Below are 25,582 nucleotides of genomic sequence, written 5' to 3'. Positions count from 1 at the left end.
AAACATTCAGAAAATGCATCTCACGTGCTCACACTGAAAAGAAGCAGCAAACCACTTCCTCCAGCAAAACAATAACAATAAAACCGAAAGATAAAAGATGTAAGAAATAGTGATAAAGTCAACAACAAAACCTCATAATAAACGTTCCGGGTGGAACTGGATTCCACCGTGCTTTGTATGGTGCCAATATGCATGTTTCTGTGATTTTTCTCATCAGTACTGTGACATCAGAGAGGAGAAAATAAAGGTTACTTCATTACAAGGTTGAGAGTTTGCAAGCAGCAGGTGCTATAGCACAGGGTGTCATGAGATTTGAGGATGCTGGTAAGGGCTGCGAGATGATGCCACACTAGGTAGGACAGAGAACAAAGTGAAGAGAGAATTGAATAAGTGCCCATTGGGGGTCGATGTAACAGAGACCCCCCCAATGGAGTTAAGGGCAGGAGAACATGACCATGATTGTGATCGTATGGAATGGGAGGAAGGGTGTGAGAGAGCTAGACTCTGTTCTTAGCTGAGAAGGAGACAGATGGAGTTTGTGCCTTCAGTTTGGAGGCAAATCATGAGTGTGGGAAACTAGTTTCCTCATCGGACAGAGCTGGAAATAGAAATGTCCATGTTCAGGATGTGACCTACTGGGGTTTAAGATTTGAAATACAGTCCATTTCCTGGGGGTGACAAGGTCATAGATTGGGTAGACTGATAAAGAGTTAAGGCAAACATCACTGGACTTGTGAAGGTCAAGGAGCTATAGGATGAAGTGGACAGTGGCTCTGAATCATGGCTGTTGAAATCGCTTAGGATAATGGCAGGAGTAGGAATGGATAGAAATTTAATAAATCTGGAATCAAAATCTTTGAGAAATATGGGAGAGGACCTAGAAGTGAGTAGCTGACTTGATGAATAGAGTTAGAGAGAATGTCAAAATGGCAAAAGCCCTCATGAGAGGAAAGGTTTTGCACAGGAATACAAAATACAATGGCTTAAAAGCCACCATGAAACATCAGTACATGCTAGCCTTGTTGACATGAAGTGGGGAAGAAATAGCCTCCCTTTAAGCAGAAAAGTCACTCAAGTTTGAAAAGTCGCTCAAGAAAATCAAGTTTGAAACAAGGCAAAAGGGTAGGAGAAGTGTCTGCAAAGAGGTTTTAGATTAAAAGGGTGTTTGGTTGTCATGAAACTGCTTTGAAGGTATGGGGTAGAGATTCTAAAGGGAAGCTCCTGGTGAAAGATGTCAGGGTGGCGCAAATAAAGAGACATATAAAGGCATGAAAATGGGAGACGGTAGAGAACAATGAGGCTTGCCTGTAGGATGGTGGTTGATGGCAGGAATAAGAGGTGTGGGACTGTCTCAAGGTTGTGATTTGAACTTGAACTTGTCTGGCTGCCTGAACATACAGGTATGCGGGAGGCTCTATTTACTGCCTGCTTCAAAATGTACCAAGTCAGCTTTGAAATCAATGGATGATTCTCTTTCCTACTCACTCATCTTCACTTGCAGAGCTCCACAGCTCTCGGCAGCTCCTCCCACGCCATTGTTGGCTATGCAGCAGTAAATGCCGTCATCGCTGTCTTCCACGCTCAGGATGGTGAAGAGCTGACCGTTCTCCCGAATGCTGTACCGGGTGTCAAAGAGCCTGTGGGTCGCAGAGGATTATGGCAGGTTAGGGCCCCATCTGTGATGTTTTGGCTATGATTAAATGATCACACAGATGGCTTACCAATGGAGGAAGTAGACTAAAGGTAAGAGGAAATTCGATTGAGTTCTGAATAACAGAATAAGCGTATTTGGGAATTGAAAGCTAACATTATATTCTAATCTTTCCTAGGCTCCAATAATCAGAGCAGTGTTGAGTCCTTCAAAAATAACTTCAGAAGGTGATGTCTGTTGATGAGACCAAACATAAAGTTATTTATTTAGGAAAGTATATATCATTACCCAAGATATGAGTTCTGCCCCATATTTACTGGGAAGTAGCAGCTAGATAATGAAAACACACACACACACACACACACACACACACACACACACATAAGTGCAACTAGCAGAAAGGGATAAACAGATACTCACTACTGTATATAAAACAGATAAACAGCAAGGACCTGCTGTATAGCACAGGGAAATATATTCAATATCTTGTAATAACCTATAAGGGAAAAGAATCTGAAAAAGAGCATGTGTGTGTATGTGTGTGTGTGTGTGTGTATGTATGTATGAACCGAATCTCTTTGCTGTACACCTGAAACTAATACATTGTAAATCAACTATACCTCAATTTTTAAAAATGGAAAAAAAAGAAAGAGTTAAATATTTATAGAAGTAACTACCACTTAACTATTTGTTCATTCATTAATCAAATGTTTGTTGAGTGCCTAACAAGTGCCAGGTACAGTGCTAGTTCCTTGGGACACATAAGGAAGCAAAAAAGGTCCAAACTGTAGAAATACAGGTTTTACATATATTATCTCACTAAATGACATGCAGTGTGAATGTTGAGAAGGAAATTAGGACAAAAGAAAGAAATCTGAGAGGAAGCGTCAACCTAAAAGTGAGTTTTATGACCAAATATCCTTTACGCTAAATCCGTATATTAGGCAGAGTAAAGCACCCCACCCCCAGCAAAGATCCATGTCTGAATCCCCAGAACCTGTGAATATGTTACCTTACAGGGCAAAAGGGATTTTGCAGATGTCAGGGATCTTAAAATAGAGTATCCTGGATTATCCAGAGGGACCCAATGTAATCATTAGTGTCCTTAAAAGATGGAAGAGGGAAGCAGGAGGATCAGAGGATGAGCCGTGACGGTGGAGGCAGAGTATGGAGTGACACAGCTGCTGGCTTTGAAAATGCAGGAAGGGGCCAAGAAGTGCAGGCAGCTCCGAGAAGCTAGGGAAGGCAAGAAATCAGACTTTCCTCTGGAGCCTCCAGAAAGCATGCAGCCCCGCCAACACCTGGATTTTCGCCCAAAGAGCCCTATTTCAGACTTCCGAACTCCGAAACTGGGAGATAGTAAATTTGTGTTGTTTCAAGCCATGAAATGTGCGGTAATTTGTTACGGTAGAAATGGGAAAAACTAACACGACATGAAAACAAAAACTGTAAAGGGAATGGAATTTTGATTTTTCTAATTCAATGGGTGGCTCCCATCACACACTGATCTTAAAGAGGAAAAAAGGGATGGAGTAATTTTTGGTCTAATGTGACTAAGGATAATATAATCACTGGGTAGTTCATTAAATCACATCAAATAACTGAGGATAGCCATGATATTCACTCTCATGTAGTTTTTGCTTTGTATAAGTTTTCATGGAAAATATGAATATTGGAATATCTTACAGATGTGCTTGTGGACCAAGAGTCCAGCCACTCGGTGAAATATAAACTTCCAAGATTTATAATCTGTGGTATCACTGCTGCTTAATTCAAGTACATAAATTGCTTTTAGATTGTGAGGGACACAAGTATTTATAATTTTCAAAATATAAATTGTTCTTTTTTATTGAAGTATACTTGATTTACAATATTATATTAGTTTCAGGTGTACATAGCACAGTGATTCAGTATTTTTAGATTATACTCCATTAAAGGTTATTACAAGATAATGGCTATGATTCCCTGTGCTATACAATATATCCTTGTTGCTCATCTATTTTCTACATAATAGTATGTATCTCTTGATCCCATATGCCTAATTTGCCCCTCCCCCATTCCTCTCCCCCATCCCTCTCCCCCATCCCTCTCCCCTTTGGTAACCACTAGTTTGTTTTCTATGTGAATCTGTTTCTGTTTTGCATATACATTCGTTTGTATTACTTTTTAGATTTCATATGTAGGTGGTATCATACAGTATTCGTTGTTCCCCATCTGACTTATTTCACTAAGCATAATATTCTCGAAGTCCATACATGTTGCTGCAAATGGCAGAATTTCATTCTTTTTTATGGCTAAGATTCCATTCTAAATATATACCACATCTTCTTTACCCATTCATCTGTTACGGACACATGGGTTGCTTCCATGTCTTGGCTATTGTAAATACTACTGCTATGAATTTGGGGTGCATATATCTTTTCAAATTAGTGTTGTCATTTTTTCTGGATATATACCCCAGAGTGGAATTGCTGGATCATATAATACTTTATTTTTAGCCTTTTGAGGAGCCTCCATACTGTTTTACATGGAGGCCACACCACTTACATTCCCATCAGTACTGTACAAGGGTTTCATTTTCTGCACACCCTCTCCAACATTTGTTATTTGTAGACTTATGATAGCTGACTGGTGAGAGGTGATATCTTATTGTTGTTTTTTCTAATAATTAGTGATGTTGAGCATCTTTTTGTGTGCCTGTTGGCCATCTGTATGTCTTCTTTGGAAGGATGTCTATTCAGGCCTTTTGCCCATTTTTTGATTGGGTTGTTTGGTTTTTTTTTTTTTGATACTGAGTTGTATGAGCTGTTTATATATTTTGGATATTAACCCCTTACTGGTCATATCATTCGCAAATATTTTCTCCCATTCTGTAGCTTGTCTTTTTGTTTTGTTGGTGTTTTCCCTTGCTGTGCAAAAGCTTTCAAGTTTAATTAGGTCCTATTTGTTTATTTTTGCTTTTATTTCTTTTGCCTTAGGAGACAGATTCAAAAACATATTGCTATGATTTACGTCAAAGAGAAATTTTTCAGAACTGTTTTAGATTTATAGAAAAATTGGAAAGGTAGTATAGAGAATTCACATATACCCCCTACATCCAGTTTCCCACATCTTAGGTAAGTATGGTACATTTGTTACAGGTAATGAATCACCATTGATACATTATTAACTAAAGTCATAGTTTATTCAGATTTGTTTTGTTTTTACCTAATGTCTTCTTCTGTTGCATAATCTCTTCCAGGCTACTACATTTAATTTATTTGTCTCATTTCCTTAGGCTCCTTCTAGCTTTGACATTTTCTATGACTTTCCTTGCTTTGGATGACTTGACAGTTTTGAAGAGTATTGGTCAAATATTTTGTAGGATGCTCCTCTATTGGAATTTGTCATATGCTTTTATCATGATTAAATTGGGTTTATAGCTTTTGGGAGGAAGACCACAGGTAGAGTGCCATTTCATCACATCATAACAAGGGTACTACTATCAATATAATTTCTCACTATTGACACTGACATTTATCACCTGGCTGAGGTAATGCTTGTCAAGTATCTCCTGTGTAAAGTTATTCATTATTCCTCAAGAAGCACTCAATTGTATTTTCAAAACGTAATTTCTTCCTATTTCACATATCCTTTGACTAACAACTATCTGAACCTGTTGCTCCGTTTATTTCTTATTTATTTGTAACATATTTTTGCCATACAATAAAGGGAAGGTTTAAATTTATTAAAAGTAATTTTATTCATAGTATTATAAGCCAAGTTAGAATATTTATGGTTTCCTGAACCAGACTTATAATGTTGATTTTCTTTGCATGATTTGAAAAAAACTCATTGGTTGTCCATTTCTTCATCTACTTACAATATTGGAAGATAAACACATGAGAGGATTATAGGGCAATAGTTTTCAAAGTTATTTGACAATGTAGGCAACAAACTTCCTTCTTGGACAAGTTAAAAGATGATGATGGGGAGAGTAGTCTTTGAATATTGACTTTTGAATACTGACTGCTATCTAACACCTATTATAATTTCAAAGTAGAGAAGAATATAAATAATATCCCAGTATATAAGCAACAGTAATATATTACATCATGTTGTAATATAAAACTATTTATAACTTCTACTGTAATAGTGTTACAGGTACTTTATTACCACTGTTATTCATGATGTATATTAAATGAGGTTTTCCTGTATTGTTTAGGAATAGTCAATTTTATTATAGAAGACAAAGACATAAGATGGATAAAACTCATAAAAAGTGTTAAGCATATAAATTGTAAGGCTAATAACTTATGAGATATTGGTAAAATGACTTGTAAGTAGAGATAAAAAGTAAGCTACTGACTTATGAAATATAGGCAGAATTGATAAATTGTGTTGAATATAGGTAGTAAATAAAATTGCCACCTACTAAACATAGATGGAATAAATTAAAAATATGATGGAACAAAGAAGAGCATTATTTATGGTAGGAAGAGATGGAAAGACAAGTTCATAATTCTCCCACCTCTAGACTGACAACTTTGTCACCTTGAAAACAACCACCCACTGGTGATATACACTATGGCCCCATTATGGTCCCATGAGCTGTATCCAGGAAACACAGTTAAAATCCATGGCTGTTGAGCAGGTTAATTGACAAGCTCTGGCCAGGTATATTTATCCCTGCATCCCTCCAACAGGGCAAATATATATCATTGGCTTCAGGAACCCTCCACCTGTGGGCCCTTGCTCAACCTCAACTCTGTTTCTTGTAAGAACACCACAGTGGGGACATCTGAGGCACAGGGAAGAGAGACTGGACATATAAACATTAAGTAAACCAAGATTCCTAAGTATATTAACTTGCCCTATTTCTTTCCCCTTGTTTCTATCTATGTATTTTATTAACATCATTATTGGAGTAAAATTGCTTTCCAATGTTTTGTTAGTTTCTGCTGTATAACAAAGTGAATCAGCTATATGTATACATATATCCCCATATTCCCTCCCTCTTGCATCTCCCTCCCACCCTCCCTATCCCACCCCTCTAGGTGGTCACAAAGCAGCGAGCTGATCTCCCCGTGTGATGCAGTTGCTTCCCACTAGCTACCTATTTAACATTTGGTGGTGTATATAGGTCAATACTACTCTCTCACTTCGTCCCAGCTTACCCTTCCCCCTCCCCATGTCCTCATGTCCATTCTCTACATCTGTGTCTTTATTCCTGTCCTTTCCTTAGGTTCATAAAAACCATTTTTCTTTTCTTTTTTTTTAGATTCCATATATATATATATGTTAGCATATGGTATTTGTTTTTCTCTTTCTGACTTACTTCACTCTGTATGAGAGACGCTAGGTCCATCCACCTCACTACAGATAACTCAATTTCATTTCTTTTTATGACTGAGTAATATTCCATTGTATATTATGTGCCACATCTTCTTTATCCATTCATCTGTCGATGGACACCTAGGTTGCTTCCATGTCCTGGCTATTGTAAATAGTGCTGCAATGAACATTGTGGTACATGACTATTTTTGAATTATGGTTTTCTCAGGGTATATACCCAGAAGTGGGATTCCTGGGTCATATGGTAGTTCTATTTGTAGTTTTTTAAGGAACCTCCATACTGTCCTCCATAGTGGCTGTATCAATTTACATTCCCACCAATAGTGCAAGAGGGTTGCCTTTTCTCCACACCCTCCCCAGCATTTATTGTTTGTAGATTTTTTGATGATGGCCATTCTGACTAGTGTGAGGTGATACCTCACTGTAGCTTTTTTTTTTTTGTGTGTGTGTGTGTGTTACGCGGGCCTCTCACTGTTGTGGCCTCTCCCGTTGCAGAGCACAGGCTCTGGACGTGCAGGCTCAGCGGCCATGGCTCACGGGACTAGCCGCTCTGTGGCATGTGGGATCTTCCCGGACTGGGGCACGAACCCGTGTCCCCTGCATCGGCAGGCGGACTCTCAACCACTGTGCCACCAGGGAAGCCCCTCACTGTAGTTTTGGTTTGCATTTCTCTAATGATTAGTGATGTTGAGCATCCTTTCATGTGTTTGTTGGAAATCTGTATATCTTCTTTGGAGAAATGTCTATTTAGGTCTTCTGCCCATTTTTGGATAGGGTTGTTTGTTTTATTGATACTGAATTGCATGAGCTACTTGTATATTTTGGAGATTAATCCTTTGTCAGTTGCTTCGTTTGCAAATATTTTCTACCATTCTGAAGGTTGTCTTTTCATCTTGTTTATGGTTTCCTTTGCTGTGCAAAAGCTTTTAAGTTTATTAGGTCCCATTTGTTTATTTTTGTTTTTATTTCCATTTCTCAAGGAGGTGGGTAAAAATGTTCTTGCTGTGATTTATGTCAAAGAGTGTTCTTCCTATGTTTTCCTCTAAGAGTTTGATAGTGTCTGGCCTTAATTTAGGTCTTCAATCCATTTTGAGTTTATTTTTGTGCATGGTGTTAGGGAGTGTTCTAATTTCATTCTTTTACATGTAGCTGTCCAGTTTTCCCAGCACCCCTTATTGAAGAGGCTGTCTTTTCTCCACTGTATATTCTTGCCTCCTTTATCAAAGATAAGGTGACCATATGTGCGTGGGTTTATCTCTGGGCTTTCTATCCTGTTCCATTGATCTATATTTCTGTTTTTGTGCCAGTACCATACTGTCTTGATTACTGTAGCTCTGTAGTATAGTCTGAAGTCAGGGAGCCTGATTCCTCCAGCTCCATTTTTCTTTCTCAAGATTGCTTTTGCTATTCGGGGTCTTTTTTTTTCCATACAAATTGTGAAAGTTTTTGTTCTAGTTCTGTGAAAAATGCCATTGGTAGTTTGACAGAGATTGCATTGGCTCTGTAGATTGCTTTGGGTAGCATAGTCATTTTCACAATGCTGATTCCTCCAATCCAAGAACATGGTATATCTCTCCATCTGTTTGTATCATCTTTAATTTCTTTCATCAGTGTTTTATAGTTTTCTGCATACAGGTCTTTTGTCTCCTTAGCTAGGTTTATTCTCTTTCATATTTTCATCACTAGTGTATAGGAATGCAAGGGATTTCTGTGCATTAATTTTGTATCCTGCTACTTTACTAAATTCATTGATTAGCTCTAGTAGTTTTCTGGTAGCATCTTTAGGATTCTCTCTGTATAGTATCATGTCATCTGTAAACAGTGACAGCTCTACTTCTTTTCCGATATGGATTCCTTTTATTTCTTTTTCTTCTGATTGCTGTGGCTAAAACTTACAAAACTATGTTGAATAACAGTGGTGAGAGTGGGCAACCTTGTCTTGTTCCTGATCTTAGAGGAAATGGTTTCATTTTTTCACCACTGAGAACAACGTTGGCTGTGGGCTTGTCATATATGGCCTTTATTAGGTTGAGGTAAGTTCCCTCTACGCCTACGTTCTGGAGGGTTTTTTATCATAAATGTGTGTTGAGTTTTGTCAAAAGCTTCTTCCGCATCTATTGAGATGATCATATGGTTTTTATCCTTCAGTTTGTTAATATGGTGTATCACATTGCTTGATTTGCGTATATTGAAGAATCCTTGCATTCCTGGGATAAACCCCACTTGATCATGGTGTATGATCCTTTTAATGTGCTGTTGGATTCTGTTTGCTAGTATTTTGTTGAGGATTTTTTGCATCTATGTTCATCAGTGATATTGGCCTGTAGTTTTCTTTTTATGTGACATCTTTGTCTGGTTTTGGTATTAGGGTGAGGGTGGCCTCTTAGAATGAGTTTGGGAGTGTTCCTCCCTCTGCTATATTTTGGAATAGTTTGAGAAGGATAGGTGTTATCTCTTCTCTAAATGTTTGATAGAATTCGCCTCTGAAGCCATCTGGTCCTGGGCTTTTGTGTGTTGGAAGATTTGTAATCACAGTTTCAATTTCAGTGCTTGTGATTGGTCTGTTTATATTTTCTGTTTCTTCCTGGTTCAGTATTGGAAGGTTGTGCTTTGCTAAGAATTTGTCCATTTCTTCTAGGTTTTCCATTTTATTGGCATATAGTTGCTTGTAGTAATCTCTCATGATCCTTTGTATTTCTGCAGTGTCAGTTGTTACTTCTCCTTTTTCATTTCTAATTGTGTTGATTTGAGTCTTCTCCCTTTTTTTTCTTGATGAATCTGGCTAGTGGTTTATCAATATTGTTTATCTTTTCAAAGAACCAGCTTTTAGTTTTATTGATCTTTGCTGTTGTTTCCTTCATTTCTTTTTCATTTATTTCTGATCTTATCTTTATGATTTCTTTCCTTCTGTTAACTTTGGGGATTTTTTGTTCTTCTTTCTCTAATTGCTTTAGGTGTAAGGTGAGGTTGTTTATTTGATATGTTTCTAGTTTCTTGAGGTAGGATTGTATTGCTATAAACTTCCCTCTTAGAACTGCTTTTGCTGCATCCCATAGGTTTTGGATTGTCATGTTTTCATTGTCATCTGTTTCTAGGTATTTTTTGATTTCCTCTTTGATTTCTTCAGTTATCACTTCATTATTAAGTAGTGTATTGTTTAGCCTCCATGTGTTTGTATTTTTTACAGTTTTTTTCCTGTGAATGATATCTAGTCTCATAGCATTGTGGTCAGAAAAGATACTTGATACGATTTCAATTTTCTTAAATTTACCAAGGCTTGATTTGTGACCCAAGATATGGTCTATCCTGGAGAATGTTCCATGAGCACTTGAGAAGAAAGTCTTTTCTGTTGTTTTTGGATGGAATGTCCTATAAAAATCAATTAAGTCCCTCTTATTTAATGTGTCATTTAAAGCTTGTGTTTCCTTATTCATTTTCATTTTGGATGATCTGTCCATTGGTGAATGTGGGGTGTTAAAGTCCCCTACTATGATTGTGTTACTGTTGATTTCCCCTTTTATGGCTGTTAGCATTAGCCTTATGTATTGAGGTGCTCCTATGTTGGGTGCATAAGTATTTACCATTGTTATATCTTCTTCTTGGATTGATGCCTTGATCATTCGGTAGTGTCCTTCTTTTCTCTTGTAAAAGTCTTTGTTTTAAAGTCTATATTGTCTGATATGAGAATTGCTACTCCAGCTTTCTTTTGATTGGCATTTGCATGGAATATCTTTTTCCATCCCCTCACTTTCAGTCTGTATGTGCCCCTAGCTATGAAGTGGGTCTCTTGTAGATAGCACATAATGGGTCTTGTTTCTGTATCCATTCAGCCAGTCTTTGTCTTTTGGTTGGAGCATTTAATCCATTTATATTTAAGGTAATTATCAATGTATATGTTCCTATTACAATTTTCTTAACTGTTTTGGGTTTGTTTTTCTAGGCCTTTTCCTTCTCTGGTGTTTCCTGCCTAGAGAAGTTCCTTTAGCATGTGCTGTAAAGCTGGTTTGCTGGTGCTGAATTCTCTTAGCTTTTACTTGTCTGTAAAGGTTTTAATTTCTCCATCGAATCTGAATGAGATCCTTGCTGGGTAGAGTAATCTTGGTTGTAGGTTTTCCCCTGTCATCACTTTAAATACGTCCTGCCACTCCCTTCTGGCTTGCAGAGTTTCTGCTGAAAGGTCAGCTCTTAATGTTATGCATATTCCCTTTATGTTATTTGTTGCTTTTCCCTTGCTGCTTTTAATATTTTTTCTTTGTATTTAATTTTTGATAGTTTGATTAATATGTGTCTTGGCATGTTTCTCCTTGGATTTACCCTGTATGGGACTCTCTGTGCTTCCTGGACTTGATTGACTATTTCCTTTCCCATGTTAGGGAAGTTTTCAACTATAATCTCTTCAAATATTTTCTCAGACCCTTTCTTTTTCTCTTCTTCTTCTGGGACCCTATCATTTGCATGTTGGAGCATTTAATGTTGTCCCAGAGGTCTCTGAGACTGTCCTCAGTTCTTTTTATTCGTTTTTTCTTTATTTTGCTCTGCAGTAGTTATTTCCACTATTTTATCTTCCAGGTCACTTATCCGTTCTTCTGCCTCAGTTATTCTGCTATTGATTCCTTCTAGAGAATTTTTTATTTCATTTATTGTGTTGTTCATCAGTGTTTGTTTGCTCTTTAGTACTTCTAGTTCCTTGTTAAACGTTTCTTGTATTTTCTCCGTTCTATTTCCAAGATTTTGGATCATCTTTACTATCATTACTCTGAATTCTTTTTCAGGCAGACTATTTCCTCTTCATTTGTTTGGTCTGGTGGGTTTCTACCTTGCTCTTTCATCTGCTGCATATTTCTCTGTCTTCTCATTTTGCTTAACTTACTGTGTTTGGGGTTTCCTTTTCACAGGCTGCAGTTTCGTAGCTCCCGTTGCTTTTGGTGTCTGCCCCCAGTCGGTAAGGTTGGTTCAGTGACTTGTGTAGGCTTCCTGGTGGAGGGGACTGGTGCCTGTGTTCTGGTGGATGGGGCTCGATCTTGTCTTTCTGTTGGGCAGGGCTGCATCCAGTGGTGAGTTTTGGGGTGTCGTTAACTTAGTGTGATTTTAGGCAGCCTCCCTGCTAATGGGTGTGCTTGTGTTCCTGTCTTGCTAGTTGTTTGGCATGGGGCATCCAGACTGGAGCTTGCTGGCCGTTGGGTGGAGCTGGGTCTTAGCATTGAGACAGAGATCTCTGGGAGACCTCTCACCAATTGATATTACATGGGGCCTGGAAGTCTGTGGTGGTCCAGTGTCCTGAACTCAGCACAACAGGCCAGAGCACCAAGACCCTGTCAGCCACACGGCTTAGGGAAGCCTTCAGCCAAACAGAAACATCGTGAACAGAGCGCACACCTATAGAAACCCTCTGGTAGTTTCCATTCCTTTCTCTATCTATGTATTTTAAATTTATTTAATAAACTGTATTTCAGGCATCTTAATTTGGTCTGTGAGCTTTCCTATTCCAGGACTTCTGGGATAGCGTGCCTGGTAGAGTACTTGAAGGCTTCTGCAGCCCAGGGTAGTTTTCCACATTACAACATATATAGTAGGAGGAAATGATAAATTTCAATTGGAGCTTAGTGAAAACAAAGATGTAATTTTTCCCCATCCAAGTTCATGGATGTGGAGTTCAAGTTCCAGTTTGTGGAGGAGTTAAATGCTCTAGTCCTAAGGCAAGCTATGTGGCCTGCTAGAAAGCCAGTGGTTACATTTGTTACAGATTTTTAGAGTATTTTTGATCAGATAGCTATTGTAATGGGGAAAGGATAGCCTAACCTTTATGTGCCAAGTAGAAATTTTATCTGTTTGAGAGGCTACCTCACTATATACATCAGGAGTCCTTTCTGACTTTCAAAAGAAAAAGTCATGGTCACCTAGAGGTCAGATTCCTAGACCACATGCATCACTTGATTGGGATAGTAGAAGTACAGGAAATGAGGCTGGTCCCTATTAACTCCCCAGAGTGTCCTGGAACATGTACCCCCAGAATTAGGATATCATGTTGTTTCCTAATTACTGTGAAACTTCTTCTAGGTCCTAACCTGGGATCCATGAAATAACCCTGACTTCCCCATATCAGTTAAATCACTTTATGTTGGGCAATTCTCTTAACCTCACTGAAGTTCAGATCTTACATTTATAAAATGAGGAAATTTGCATTTTACGTATTCTAGAAGGTGAACTTTAGTACTGCCAGAGCTGTGATTACATTTATGACAAAGATGAATCTCAAGGCAGCCTTGAGCATTCTTGCTGGAAAAAGGCAGAATACTTACTTAATGAGAATTTTATTTCTGGTCCAGGAAATTTCAGGCTGAGGATAGGATTCCACTGCACACATGAAAGTAGCCACTTCTTCAACTAAGGCATCCACTGTTTCAAGAGGAGTGGTGATGACAGGGGCTGAAAGGAGAGGAGAAATCAAATGAGAGCATTCTACAGTACTGCTTACTAACTCTTCTGTAAGTAGTCAGAGGCCACCACATATCTGAATGAGAATGACATTTCCCCATAGTAGAAATTTGCCAAAAGGAAGGAAAAATTTTGTGCAGAGGATTTTGTTGCTACTTCTAAAGTAGGCATTTGAGAATCAAAAGAGAAGGCTCTCAGGAGAGTCGGACTTAGATTTATTATATATGGGTAGAGGCAGATCCAGGTTTTGTGAAGTTCAAAGTTATATAATTTAGGTGTTCTTTTTACGAAAAAATATATAAAATTATTAATACAAAATGTCTGTTGCCTCCCTAACACCAATCAACTTGAAGGGAAGTGTCACTGAAGGGAAGTCAAAGTGAAAAGAGAAAGCAATCTTAACAATTCCTGTTTAAAAACAATTTTTCCCAAATTTTGTTAAAATGTATGTTTATATGAACACATTGCTAGAAACCACCAGAGGTCTTAGAAGGGGGCTCCTGTAAATGAGAGGCTTTGAAGGTTAAGGTGCATCAGATTTATAAAGAATTCACATCTGAATTATGAGTAGATTAGAAAAAGACTCAATAATAAGAAGACAACCCAAACAACAAATGAGCAAAGGATATGAACCGACCTGTCTCCAAAGAATGTATACGGATGGACAACAAGCATGTAAAAAGATGCTCAACATCATTAGCTATTAAGGAAATGCAAACCAAAACCTCAGTAAGATACTAGTTTACACACACTGGAATGGTTATAATAAAAAAGAAATATAAAAACAAATACTGGCAAGGATGTGGAAAAATTAGAACCTTTGTGCATTGTTGGTGGGAATGTAAAATGGCACAGCCACTGTGGAAAACAGGATGGTGGTTCCTCAGATAAGCATAGAATTAATATATGATCCAGCAATTCCACTTCTGGATATATGCCCAAAAGAACTGAAAGCAGACTCAGATATTTGTCCATCCACGTTCAAAGCAACATTACTCATAGTAGCCAAAAGGTGGAGCAACCCAAGTGTCTGCCAACAGATTAATGGATAAACAAGATGTGGTATATCCATTCAACGAAATATTATTTGACAATAAGAAGAAACAAAGTATTGATACATGCTACAACATGGGTGAAACTTGGAAACAATAAACTAAGTGAAAGAAGCCAGTCACAAGAATGACATACTGTACAATTTCATTTATATAAAATATCCAGAATAGTCATTATCTGTAGAGACAGAAAATACATGAGTGATTGTCTAGGAATTGGGAAGAGGATGGAGGGCTTAGGGAGTAATCTATGGCTAAGGAATGCAGGATTTCAAATAGGTGTAATAAGAATGTTCTAAAATCGATTATGATGATGAATGCACAGCTCTGTGAACCGTATACTTTACCCAAAGAGACTGGTATGTGAATTATATCTCAATAAAGCTGGGGGTTTTGTTTGTTTGTTTTTGCTTGGTGTGTGTATGTGTGTGTGTGTGTGTGTGTGTGTGTGTGTGTGTGTGTGTGTGTTACAAAAAGAAAGACAAAAGGAAGAGAGGCCATAAACATGGTCCCTCTCTCCTCCCACCTCCATGAGATGAGGGTCACCTGGCTTAGAAGAATTGGGGAGGAAAGAGAAGTTAAGAAGGATGAGAATATGTTGGTAAAGGGATGCACCCCACTTCAATTTACAAATCTGTGAATCCCACCAAAACAAAGGGGTGAGGTCCTGGTCACCTCAAGGGTTTGATGGTGTGAGAGAGTGCCGGCCCCTGTATTTGGGTGAGTCTGAAAATCTACCCCATTGTATAATCTGATTTAAAATAATTATCATCACTGCTTTGTTATTATTTATCAAAGATTTATTTATGATTTTTCATGGAGCAGGCACTGGGTTGACTAGAAGCAAAAAGATGTGTAAAGCACATCTCTGCCTGGTAAGAGTCCACAATATAGATGATAAGGTAGGATAGATACGTAAAATGATCAGCTATAATAATCAGTTATGCCTGCTATCCTGGCATAATTATTAATAGTACCCCCATACTCCAAAAATACCTGAGTTTGGACAGTAAATTATATGGTCATTTTAGTTAAAATGCAAGGTGCCTAGGAAAGCCAAGTAAGTAGTGTGAGCAATATTTTAGATGCAGGGTAGGGGGTGACAGCCCCATAAAACAAGAAAAAACTGGCACATTGGCCATTTAAAAATGCATCCAGGGCTTCCCTGGTGGCACAGTGGTTGAGAGTCCGCCTGCTGATGCAGGGGACACGGGTTCGTGCCCTGGTCCGGGAAGATCCCACATGCCGCGGAGCGGCTAGGCCCGTGAGCCATGGACGCTGAGCCTGCGCGTCCGGAGCCTGTGCTCCGCAACGGGAGAGGCCACAACAGTGAAAGGCCCGCGTACCGCAAAAAAAAAAAAAAATTAAAAAAAATGCATACAGTGTCTAAATGAAACTTATTTTTTTCAGTAAACTCAGAGGCAAACTCATTGGCTGAGAGTAAGGGAAATGGTGGTTGGGAGTGTCCACTTAGCCCATAGCTCTTTCGTAAGTGTTATTCTTTTCTTAAGGTCCAGTTTAAGCACCATCTCCTCCCAATCTCCCTGACTTCCTAGATAGAACCAAATGCCCTTTTCTTTAACCTTGGGTCATCCTATATATGTCACTCATAGCACTTGCCACACAGATGCTATTAGAATGATTTATGTCTTTGTCCCACACTCAGTTATAAAAACCTTAAGCTTTGGGTCAGGGACCATGTCTCAGACCTCTCTCTATCTGGAGGGCTAGCACACTGACTAATGTATTGTTTAAATGAACCAAACTCTATTACTGAGGCCTTTATAAAAGGCATAAATTTTTTAAAAGGTTGAGAGGAAGTAGGTGAAAGAAGAGGGCAGAATTTTTAGGTGAAATGACGTCTTTTATATCTAGGCAGCAAGGCCCCCCTTTTCCCAACTTTGCACTAAAATGACCATTAATATATACAGAATGCTGTACAAAGAAATAAAGAAATTAAAAGTATTAAAGAATAGTTAAGAGACATAAAGACAGACAGGCACTAATAAACTTCTAACAGAAGTTCCAAAAAAAATAAAATAGAAGAAATGGCACAGAAGTAATATGTAAAGGGATAAATCACTGATCATTTTTCAAAAGTGAAAAAAAAAGCAGAAATATTCACATTGAAAGTTTCCACTAAGCATCGAGCCAGATAAAGAAAAATAAATTTATCCTTAGATACACTGGATTAAAACTGTAGAAAATTTAAGATCAAGAAAATCTTAAACCTTACTAGAAAGAAAAGATCAGTCACCTTAAGAAGAATGCCAATTAGGCTAACCTGATATTACTTGGCAACAGTTGATACCAAAAGGCAATGGACCAGTATTTTTAAAAGGCTGAGAAAAAAATAACTGTTAGTCTGGAATTCTATAGCCAGCTTAGATAATTATTTTTTTTTTAAATGAAGACAAAGTAAATACACAGACAAATGCTGAGAGTATTTACCACTGAGACCTTCTCTGAAACAGTTACTGAAAGTATATAAACTCCATAAGAAATAACTTGTACCCCAAAGAAAGGGGCCAGTGATGAGAAACTGTAGTTAGCATAGATGGTGGTAAAAAATAATTGCAATTTTCGACAGTGTGGAATATATATTTTTTAAACTCAATAATTTTTGTGTTTAAAAAAAGAGTGGAACTAGAATTCTAGACAAACAATTATAAGAAGAAAGTTTAGGGAAGAAGTTCAGCAGATTGTTAAAACATTCTAAGTTCTTTACCGTAAGCAGGAAGATGACAGAAACACTGAATAACTCTAAACACGGGGAGAAAATATATGGTTAGAGACATATTGTTAAAATTTCATTAATGCTTACCACTAAAATAATAGATTAAAACCCCAAACTTCCAGAGTAGCAGAAGAAAAAAGAGACTAGAACTGTATCAATTAAAAAAAAATGATGAAGAAGCAGAAAAGGATAAATAAGCCAAGAAAAGGTATAGTTAACAGAAGACACAAATTAATGTGGAAGAAACATGGCCAAATATATCAGAAATCACAGTAAACACCCATGGTATAAACTGATCTATGGAAAGGCAGACACTATCATACAGGATTAAAAAACACAAAAGACATGCCTAAATAAATTAAAACAGAAACATTGGATATAAAGAGAATGGAAAATATATACGAAGTAAACAAAACAAAGTGATAAAGCAATAAAGTAGTACTAATATAAGAAAAAATGGAATATGAGGTGATAAGTAAGCCTTTAAAGAATGAAGAGAAATACTACTTAATGATAAAAGGAGCAATCCATCGGGAAGATACAACAATCATGAAGCTTAATTATTTAAAAATATAGACTCAAACAAAGCCCAAACTAAAATTAATATTACCAGAAGATATTACAATGAAGTAATAGGCTACTAAATTTTTAAAGAAGATTACACACACACACACACACACACACACACACACACACACACACACGAGAGTGGAAAAATGAATGAGTAGCAAAATGTTATAATCATTTACCTCCTAGTTGTGAGCATTGTGTGTAATTTTGTATTTTGTTTTGCCACACCTTACAGCAAAGTATTACAGGAAAATACTATATAATATTTTAAAATATATAAAATTAATATAAAATATTAAAATTAATATAAAATATTTTATATAAAATATTAAAATTATAATTTTATATTATAAAGTTATGTTTTATATAAAAATATTAAAATTAATATAAAATTTATATAAAATATATAAAATTAATATAAAATATATAAAATTATATTATCTTTGTAATAAAAATTATAGGACATAAATCAGAAGGCCACAGAAATGTTAATTTTCCAATGCAGTGGAAGCAAATTTGTAATGGATAACACAGTTTGAGAAAGTCAGTCTCTTAAGAAAGAAAGCAGATTTTTCTAAACAACTAATGAATGAAATAAGCAATCAATTGCATAATCACATAGATATTGAGAGATTAAAAAACAAAAAATATTATAGTAAGGTCATGGGATGCAAGTAATGATGGTTAACTGATAGTATTGAATGCTTTCATTGTTTAAAAAGAAAGCCTGTTGAGGAACTAGACGGTAAGAGGTTCTAGCACAGGACTTGAATTCAAATCCCTGTCCGTCACTTACTTCCCACTCACTTAACTGGTTGCCTTGGCATCTTCAGCTGTAGACGGAGATAATAAAACCACCGCATAGGCTTGTCATGAGGATTAAGTAAGTGAATATACATAATGCATTTAACATTGTCCTTGGTCCGTATGGAACACTCTGTGTTATTTGATTCCTATAATTTAGAGACAGAAACCTGAACTATTCAGTTGTTCTCCTGGTTGCTGTATTACCTGCAAATTACCAATAATACTTCTAGGAGTCTATCCCAAGGAAATAATCCCCAAATGGAAAGGCATTAGATGAATTTCACTGCACAAAAATAGATTAATTGTACTAAATTGTACTAATTGTGTGAAAGTGGAAGAAGAGTTAGGCACACAGCTTTGTCTTCTAGCTGTGGTCTGCTGGAGCTGGCTTGTACTGGCTTGCAAGAGTCACGTGTTAATTTCTCAGGAATTTAACAAGATAATGGAATAGAGCCATTATTAGAAACTAAATTATATAAATTTGATTAGATAAATTGTGTTAAAAACAAAGTAATAATACTCAACATTTATCACTTTCTAATTATTTTTCTATATTTTACTATTATCTATGTTCTTGTGGTTATTTACATCTAATGTCTGTAGAAATTGTAGGTGTGCTACTATATATCTCCTCCCAACTCAGTGTTTATTGGTACCTGGAAATTGGCTGTGACTGGAGCACTTATACAGCAGTCAACAAATGTAACATATCAGGGCCTTTGTTTCCTCAGAGAGGCAAATGTTCAACATATATTAGCAACTGTTATCTAAACAGGATACTATTTACACAGTCACTGCAAATGGTACTTTGAAGATATGATGTAAAATATGCTCATGCTTTAGTGGCAGGGAGCAGAATTGCATAAACAATCTTATTATGATATCTTTTTTTAGGATATGTAGAAAAAAATGGAAGAAAATATATCAATATCTTTACAGTCCTGGAAGTGTAGGTGATTTTCTCTTTTAAACTTTTGTATATTTTGTGTTTTCAATATCATTCTTAATGGCCATGAATTATTTTTACCCAAAGCTCCAAACTTTATTCATTAGTTTCTTCTCATTCAACATGCAGATGCAGAAGTGACAGAGTTAACAGACATATTATCTTTCCAACGAGGCAACACAAACTCTGTTGAGATCAGTTAAGATCAAAGAAGTAAATCTTAGAATGTCTTGATAAACTTAGACATGGAGAAATACATGAGCTCTTACTAAGAACAGCTTCCCTTAATGTTCAGTGGCATGACAGTTTCATGTGAGATTTGATTCTGTTTTTAATAATTTTAGCATCTAAAACTGATTAAAAACCTGCTATCAGCCATGCATTATACTTTTCATTCATGATCTCATTTATGTATCACAACAAACGTAAAGGCAGATACTTCTATTATTCCCATTGGCAGATGAGGAATGAGGGCGACGAATTGTTCAACAACTTGTCTAAACAAAACAAAAGCAGGAAGTGATAGAACTGAACTTCAAAGTTAAGTTTGATTTCAAGTACCTATCTTTTAACTCTAAGCTATACCATGTCTTCAGTGTGGTACTAGTTACAGAAAGGGGAAAAACATGATTGACACCAATATCAATATCAATACCTATAGGCAGAGTATAGTCAGTTAAGTCCACTTTGCCCATATTCCAAAATTACCCAAACAAATCTGCTTTCAGATTTTTACTGGCACAATCACATAGTTGTATTTAATGACATTTGTTGACTCAGCAGACCGTCTCCTGTTTGCTTTCATTCTACTATCCAGCTTTCATCTCAGCCAGGGCCTGTTTAAACTAGGACACTATTTCTTCCCTCAATCCAAGGACCACATGAACAACAAATACATGAAAATAAACACAATGCTTTTCTGTACCCAAAGAGTAACTTGACTTGGATACTAGCTGCTGAGAAGGATATGATATTACCCTTTTATGGGCTCTAGCACATGGCCATTGACATACCAACTTCTGATTGACCAGCTGCTGACTGACATAACCAAATGACTGAATAAACAAAGAAGTCAGGTGTATTTGCTCCTTTCTATTCTGGTATAATTAGGGCTCAGACTTGGAACATATTCATGCTTTTCTAACATCATGAATACAGTATTGTTTTTTCGGTATGACAAAACACTTTGGTGTCGGAAATTTTTCAAATCCCCCAAAGAAAGAGGATGTTCAGTATTGCTCATCATTTGGCATATCTTAGAAACTGACACATTTATTCTGCTGGTGATGTAATCAAACATAAGTTATTTTTTATTATGATGTCTTTGGAACTTGTAAGGGTCATTGATCATCTCAATAATTATTGTTATCTCACTTATTAATACTGTATCATTAACTCTTTGTCACAGAACACACTGTTGGTCCTTGCCTTCAGGAATGACACTGGGGACAGGCAGGTAGGAATTCTGGGTCAGCCTGTTAGAATTTCTGAAATGACCTCTCCTGGGGGGCATTCCTTTGGGATTAAGAGATGATTTCATAGGGACTCATCTAAAATGTGCTTGTTCCCCAGAAGTGATCACGCCACCAATCATTGACAATCCTTAGCATAGTACATAACATTGTAAGTTGAGCACTGGTAGGTCCTTCATTTTAGGAGAAAACTGAAGCTTACAGTGACTACATCTTTCCCTAAAGACACACAGAAAGGCATTGGGGACTAGAAAAGGAACTCGATTGTAACATTCTCTTCCAGACCTGCAATATCCTTGTTTCACTTTCTTCATTATTTGACCTAGACGACATGGTATGTTGCCAGATAATCTCAGCTCCCTTACTCTCTAGTCCTTTAGCTGCACTGACCCTGGAAAGTACCAATCTTGAACTAATCCAACCAGCTGTCTTCACTGCTCATATGTTCATAAAGTATTGTTGGATAAAGTGAAACAACAGTGCAGATCAGGACCATGATGGGCATGCAGTCTCCAGTCCCAGTGGGTCCTCAGCATGGACATATGGTCCTTCTACGTTATCAGATACACTTCTCTCATCTTCCTGAATGGGACCATTTCCTTGAGGTCCTCTAGGCATCCCTTACTTGTCACTTTCCCCCAATAATCTCACGTCCTATTTCACTGAGAAGTTGCCTACTTCACCTTTCGAAATATGGTAGAAATCTTGCCATTTCGTCTCTTTTTCTGTTCTTTAAGGTCAATAATATTTAAAGCAACTGTGTTTCCGCAAACGTGGAATGAGTCACTCTTTCAATATACGTTAGTATAAAACATTCATCCAGGACTTGGTATCCTGGATTTCAATGACAGCTGTTCCTGATCTGACTTAGTCATATGTCGAATTTGTGAATTCTATCCCTGTAGACATATGATTTAGGAGAAGAAGTTACTAAAATATACCTCAGGTTAAATCACTTGAGACTCAAGAGCTTCTAGGTATGGTAGTTATGGGGTAATTTTAAAACTGGAATTTGGACGGGAGTTCTTTGTGCATAGCATGTTAACAAATTCAGGGCTGCTTACATGAACTACTATACTCCTACAGAAAATCCCACTATACACTTCATACTCCCTGATAAAGCGTTAAATATTATTGAAGAATGTGGTTAAGGCGAATGTTCAGTGAAATGTTGACTATTTTCATACATGACAGTTTATAAAATTTTCCTCCTTATGGTTTGATACTGAGCTCATGATTGAAAGTATTACTAGTTGAAATGATTCAGAAAGATAGTGACTTTTCCCTTTGTCTTTGAATATTGGGAATATCAATTAAATTAAAACTATAACGATACACTATTAATTCTACAAAGTTGGTTATTAATTTTATGGAGGAAATCCTATGCCGATGGTTGGAAAAGAACCCATGGAATACTCTTGCAGTATTTTAATTGTGTCGGTTTATTTTGTGATATATTATGCTGCAGACGCCTTGATTCATTCATGCTAAAGGACTTAGGAAAAAGGTATACCATCTAAAAAGCCTCTTCCCATTATTGCCTTCTGCCAAGAATAGAGAAAACAACTAGAGATATTTTGTGTAGAACAATTTCATTACTTTCAATAGTATTAAAATAATCACATATTAATGTGCTTTTTGGTACCAATATATCCCATGTACTTCAACATTTAAAATTTGAAGGATTGTGTTTTCACGATAATGTTCATTCTCAGAACTGGTAAGTGTAGTTAATGAATGTTTGCTCTTCCAGGCCTGGTGTTTTGGCTAAGGCTGATGTTAAACCCATATTAATTTACATTTTTTAATAATACTCAAATACTCTCTTTGAGTAGGTAGGCAAAAATATTGTTTTGATTTTACAGTCTAATTAAAGCAGTAAATAAATTATGAACAATAAACAAGGTTGGGGTAACAATCTGGCTATTTTATTTAGAAGTCAGGGTCTTGGCTTTGTGACATTTATGCCACCAGTTTTGAAGTTTTCAAAATAAACAGTGTGCTTCATCTGTAAAGTTTGGAAGCTACAAATATTCTCTTTCTAGAATATAAATTAGGAGGTTGGGTTTGGTTTTTCTTTGTGCACGAGATTCTAATTTGGACCAGAAAATCAATTGTCCTGCTCCTTGTAAGACTGGATTTCAGTAAATTTTAGTATTTAACCATGTCATTTTAATGTAACTTCATGGTTTAGAATAGCACAAATAAATTTATAACAATCCATAAGTCCAGACTTCCAGGTGCTGCCTTTCCGGACATCCGTTGTATGATCAGAAAGTATTAAAATAATCTGAAGCCAATGTTAAGTCTTTCTGGCTATTATTAGCTATTTGGAAAGATCTAGATTCTCTTTTATCTGGAGCTACCTTAAAGTATTAGTTGACAATTAGACATTTAAATACATTTGAAGATACTGTTCTACTCATGTAAAATAGAAAAAGAAAGCAACAAAACAACATAAGTCTATGAAATCCGACCGTTTGTGAAGAAAGCTGTATCTTGTTAGCATGTGAATTTTGACCTTGTGGTTCCAGAAATTCTAATGAACCACAAAATCTAAGCTCTGTTTCCCATCTACATACAATATATTTTAGTACCTTCACTTATCTATACAATACAAACCTGTTCAGTTCTTTGGTAAAGTAATATGAAGGGAAAATAATGCATTTGAGTGTGTCATAAATCACAGAACCTTTTTTACTCTACTGTAATACATTTAATTTGAAAACTCTGTAGTATCATTCAATCTGCTTTCTCGTGTCTTTGTAAAAAGATTTCAATGAAGCCCCCAGTCACTTCACAAGTCACCTATTTTCCTATCTTTCTTCCTGATTTGAAATACCCTAGTCTCAGTTTCATAATACACTGGCCAGAAACTGTGGACATTCTTGCTACTGCAACAGGTGTTTGTCAGTTTCTTAAGTTGCTTTCCTTTCCCCTGAGGTGGTGTTATTTCCGGTACATTCCAAAGGCTCTGAAAAAAACCTTTCACAGTCTCTTGCCAAACCAAATCATGGCTCCAGCCTCTAAGTTATTGAGAACCCATTGTTCTTCAGGCTTTTATCTTATAGGCACTTGTGTGCGTCTTTCTCTAATTCCAATGTGGGAGGAACTAAAATATTGATTAAGAGTTTTGCAAAGCTGAAACTGAAAATGGAAATGATTTTTGTCCAGAAGCAAACACTCTGGATGTCTGGGAGTGCGGTTGATTATATTCCCGGCAAACCTGATGTGAAAAGGTTTTCATCATCCATTTAGACCACCCTGAAGTTTGACATACACATAAACAAACCGACCTCGATAACTTGCAGTCTACCTGCTAATGTTTCCCCTATAAGTGAGGGCTCCACATTCACTGAATGGCTGAACTTTTTATTGCAGAACCTAAGCAGAGGAGGGATAGCAGTAGAATGGAGACCATCAATCAATTGCTTATTTATACAGTTTTCTCCCTCTCCATATACTGCACCCCTACTTCACCAAGTAAAACCCAAGCATGCCATAATATGAATCAGTCATGATCGGAACACACGCATGCACCTCAGAACTATGATAAGGCAAGAGAAGACAAGATTGCTCAAACCAACCTTTTGGAAGTTTCTCAGTCCCGCTGAAGGCAACCAAAGTAAGAATATGTACCAGTGGAATGTTGACAAGCTCTCTCATGATTAATCCAGGCTCAGGCAGCAGAAAGTTCTTTCTGGACAACACAAGGAAAATGCCCCCCCCCCCAGTTCACATTTTAAAGCATAGTTTGTTCCAAAAGGGTCGTCTGCTAATGACTGTTTGTGTCAGCGGCTCCACTGACTCTAAGTATAATCAGGAATTCTCAGACTTGGCTGTAATGATGGACACGGCCAGCTGGTGAGTATCCACTTAGGCCAGTAATGCAAGTGTAGGGCTGGAGGAACAAGGGAAAGAAAATCCCTTTAGAATCCCTTTTAAGACAGTGGTAGAAGGACAATACCAGATGCCTTTCACAACCATCACTGGATTCCCCGAGGTATAGTTTTCCTGGTCTTCTGAGTCAGCTCACCATCCCTCCCGCACTCACCCCAGAGCCCTGGGCATATCTAATCATGACTCCTCCCCATTTCTCACTTCCCCCTCCCACATCCATCCCGTTAACAATTCCTACAGATTGCACCAACTCGATATTCCTTGATTTCCTCCCCTCCTTTGATTCCAGCTAGTCTCACCCTATCCCAACCTCCCTTTCAGACATTCATCTTCTTGGAATGACAGTGGTAACCTCCTGTCTGTTCTCTCTGCCTTGTGTCCTACTGTCCTCTAATCTCTTTTCAGATCGCCTGCCCTACTCAAAAGTCTTCAGTGGCTCTTCATCATAGAAAAAAATATTCAAACCTAGTATGACGTAGGAAGGCTCGCTGGACTCTGCCTACCCGTTTAGCCCCATCTGCTACAATCCATGCCTCTAGTTTAGTATTTAGCAACCTGGTTCCCTGTATACAGCCTTCCTGCCTCCATGAATTGTTCCTACTGTTCTCCCGTCTTGGAATGCTTTCCCCTCCTCTCCACCCAGTTAATACCTATCTCAGCTTGATCATCATCTCCTCC

General features: G+C 37.3%; 1 protein-coding gene across 6 annotated transcripts in view; it reads right to left on the bottom strand.

Moving 5' to 3' along the window:
• The window catches only part of MUSK (muscle associated receptor tyrosine kinase), a gene marked incomplete at both ends in the record, with an annotated part of 91,942 nt that extends 67,272 nt beyond the window's left edge, over positions 1–24,670 (bottom strand). For all 6 annotated transcript variants that reach the window (XM_079927476.1, XM_079927472.1, XM_079927473.1 and 3 more), the window contains 3 exons: positions 1,486–1,637; positions 13,285–13,411; positions 24,592–24,670. In XM_079927476.1, coding sequence (XP_079783602.1) covers positions 1,486–1,637; positions 13,285–13,411; positions 24,592–24,670 — 358 coding nt within the window. The remainder of the gene's footprint in view (positions 1–1,485; positions 1,638–13,284; positions 13,412–24,591) is intronic.
• Positions 24,671–25,582: the final 912 nt, after the last annotated feature.

This window comes from Stenella coeruleoalba (assembly GCF_951394435.1).
Source record: "Stenella coeruleoalba genome assembly, chromosome: 7".
Taxonomy (NCBI): domain Eukaryota; kingdom Metazoa; phylum Chordata; class Mammalia; order Artiodactyla; family Delphinidae; genus Stenella; species Stenella coeruleoalba.
Note: the sequence above shows the minus strand (reverse complement) of the source record. Positions and strands in the feature narration are given on the sequence as shown.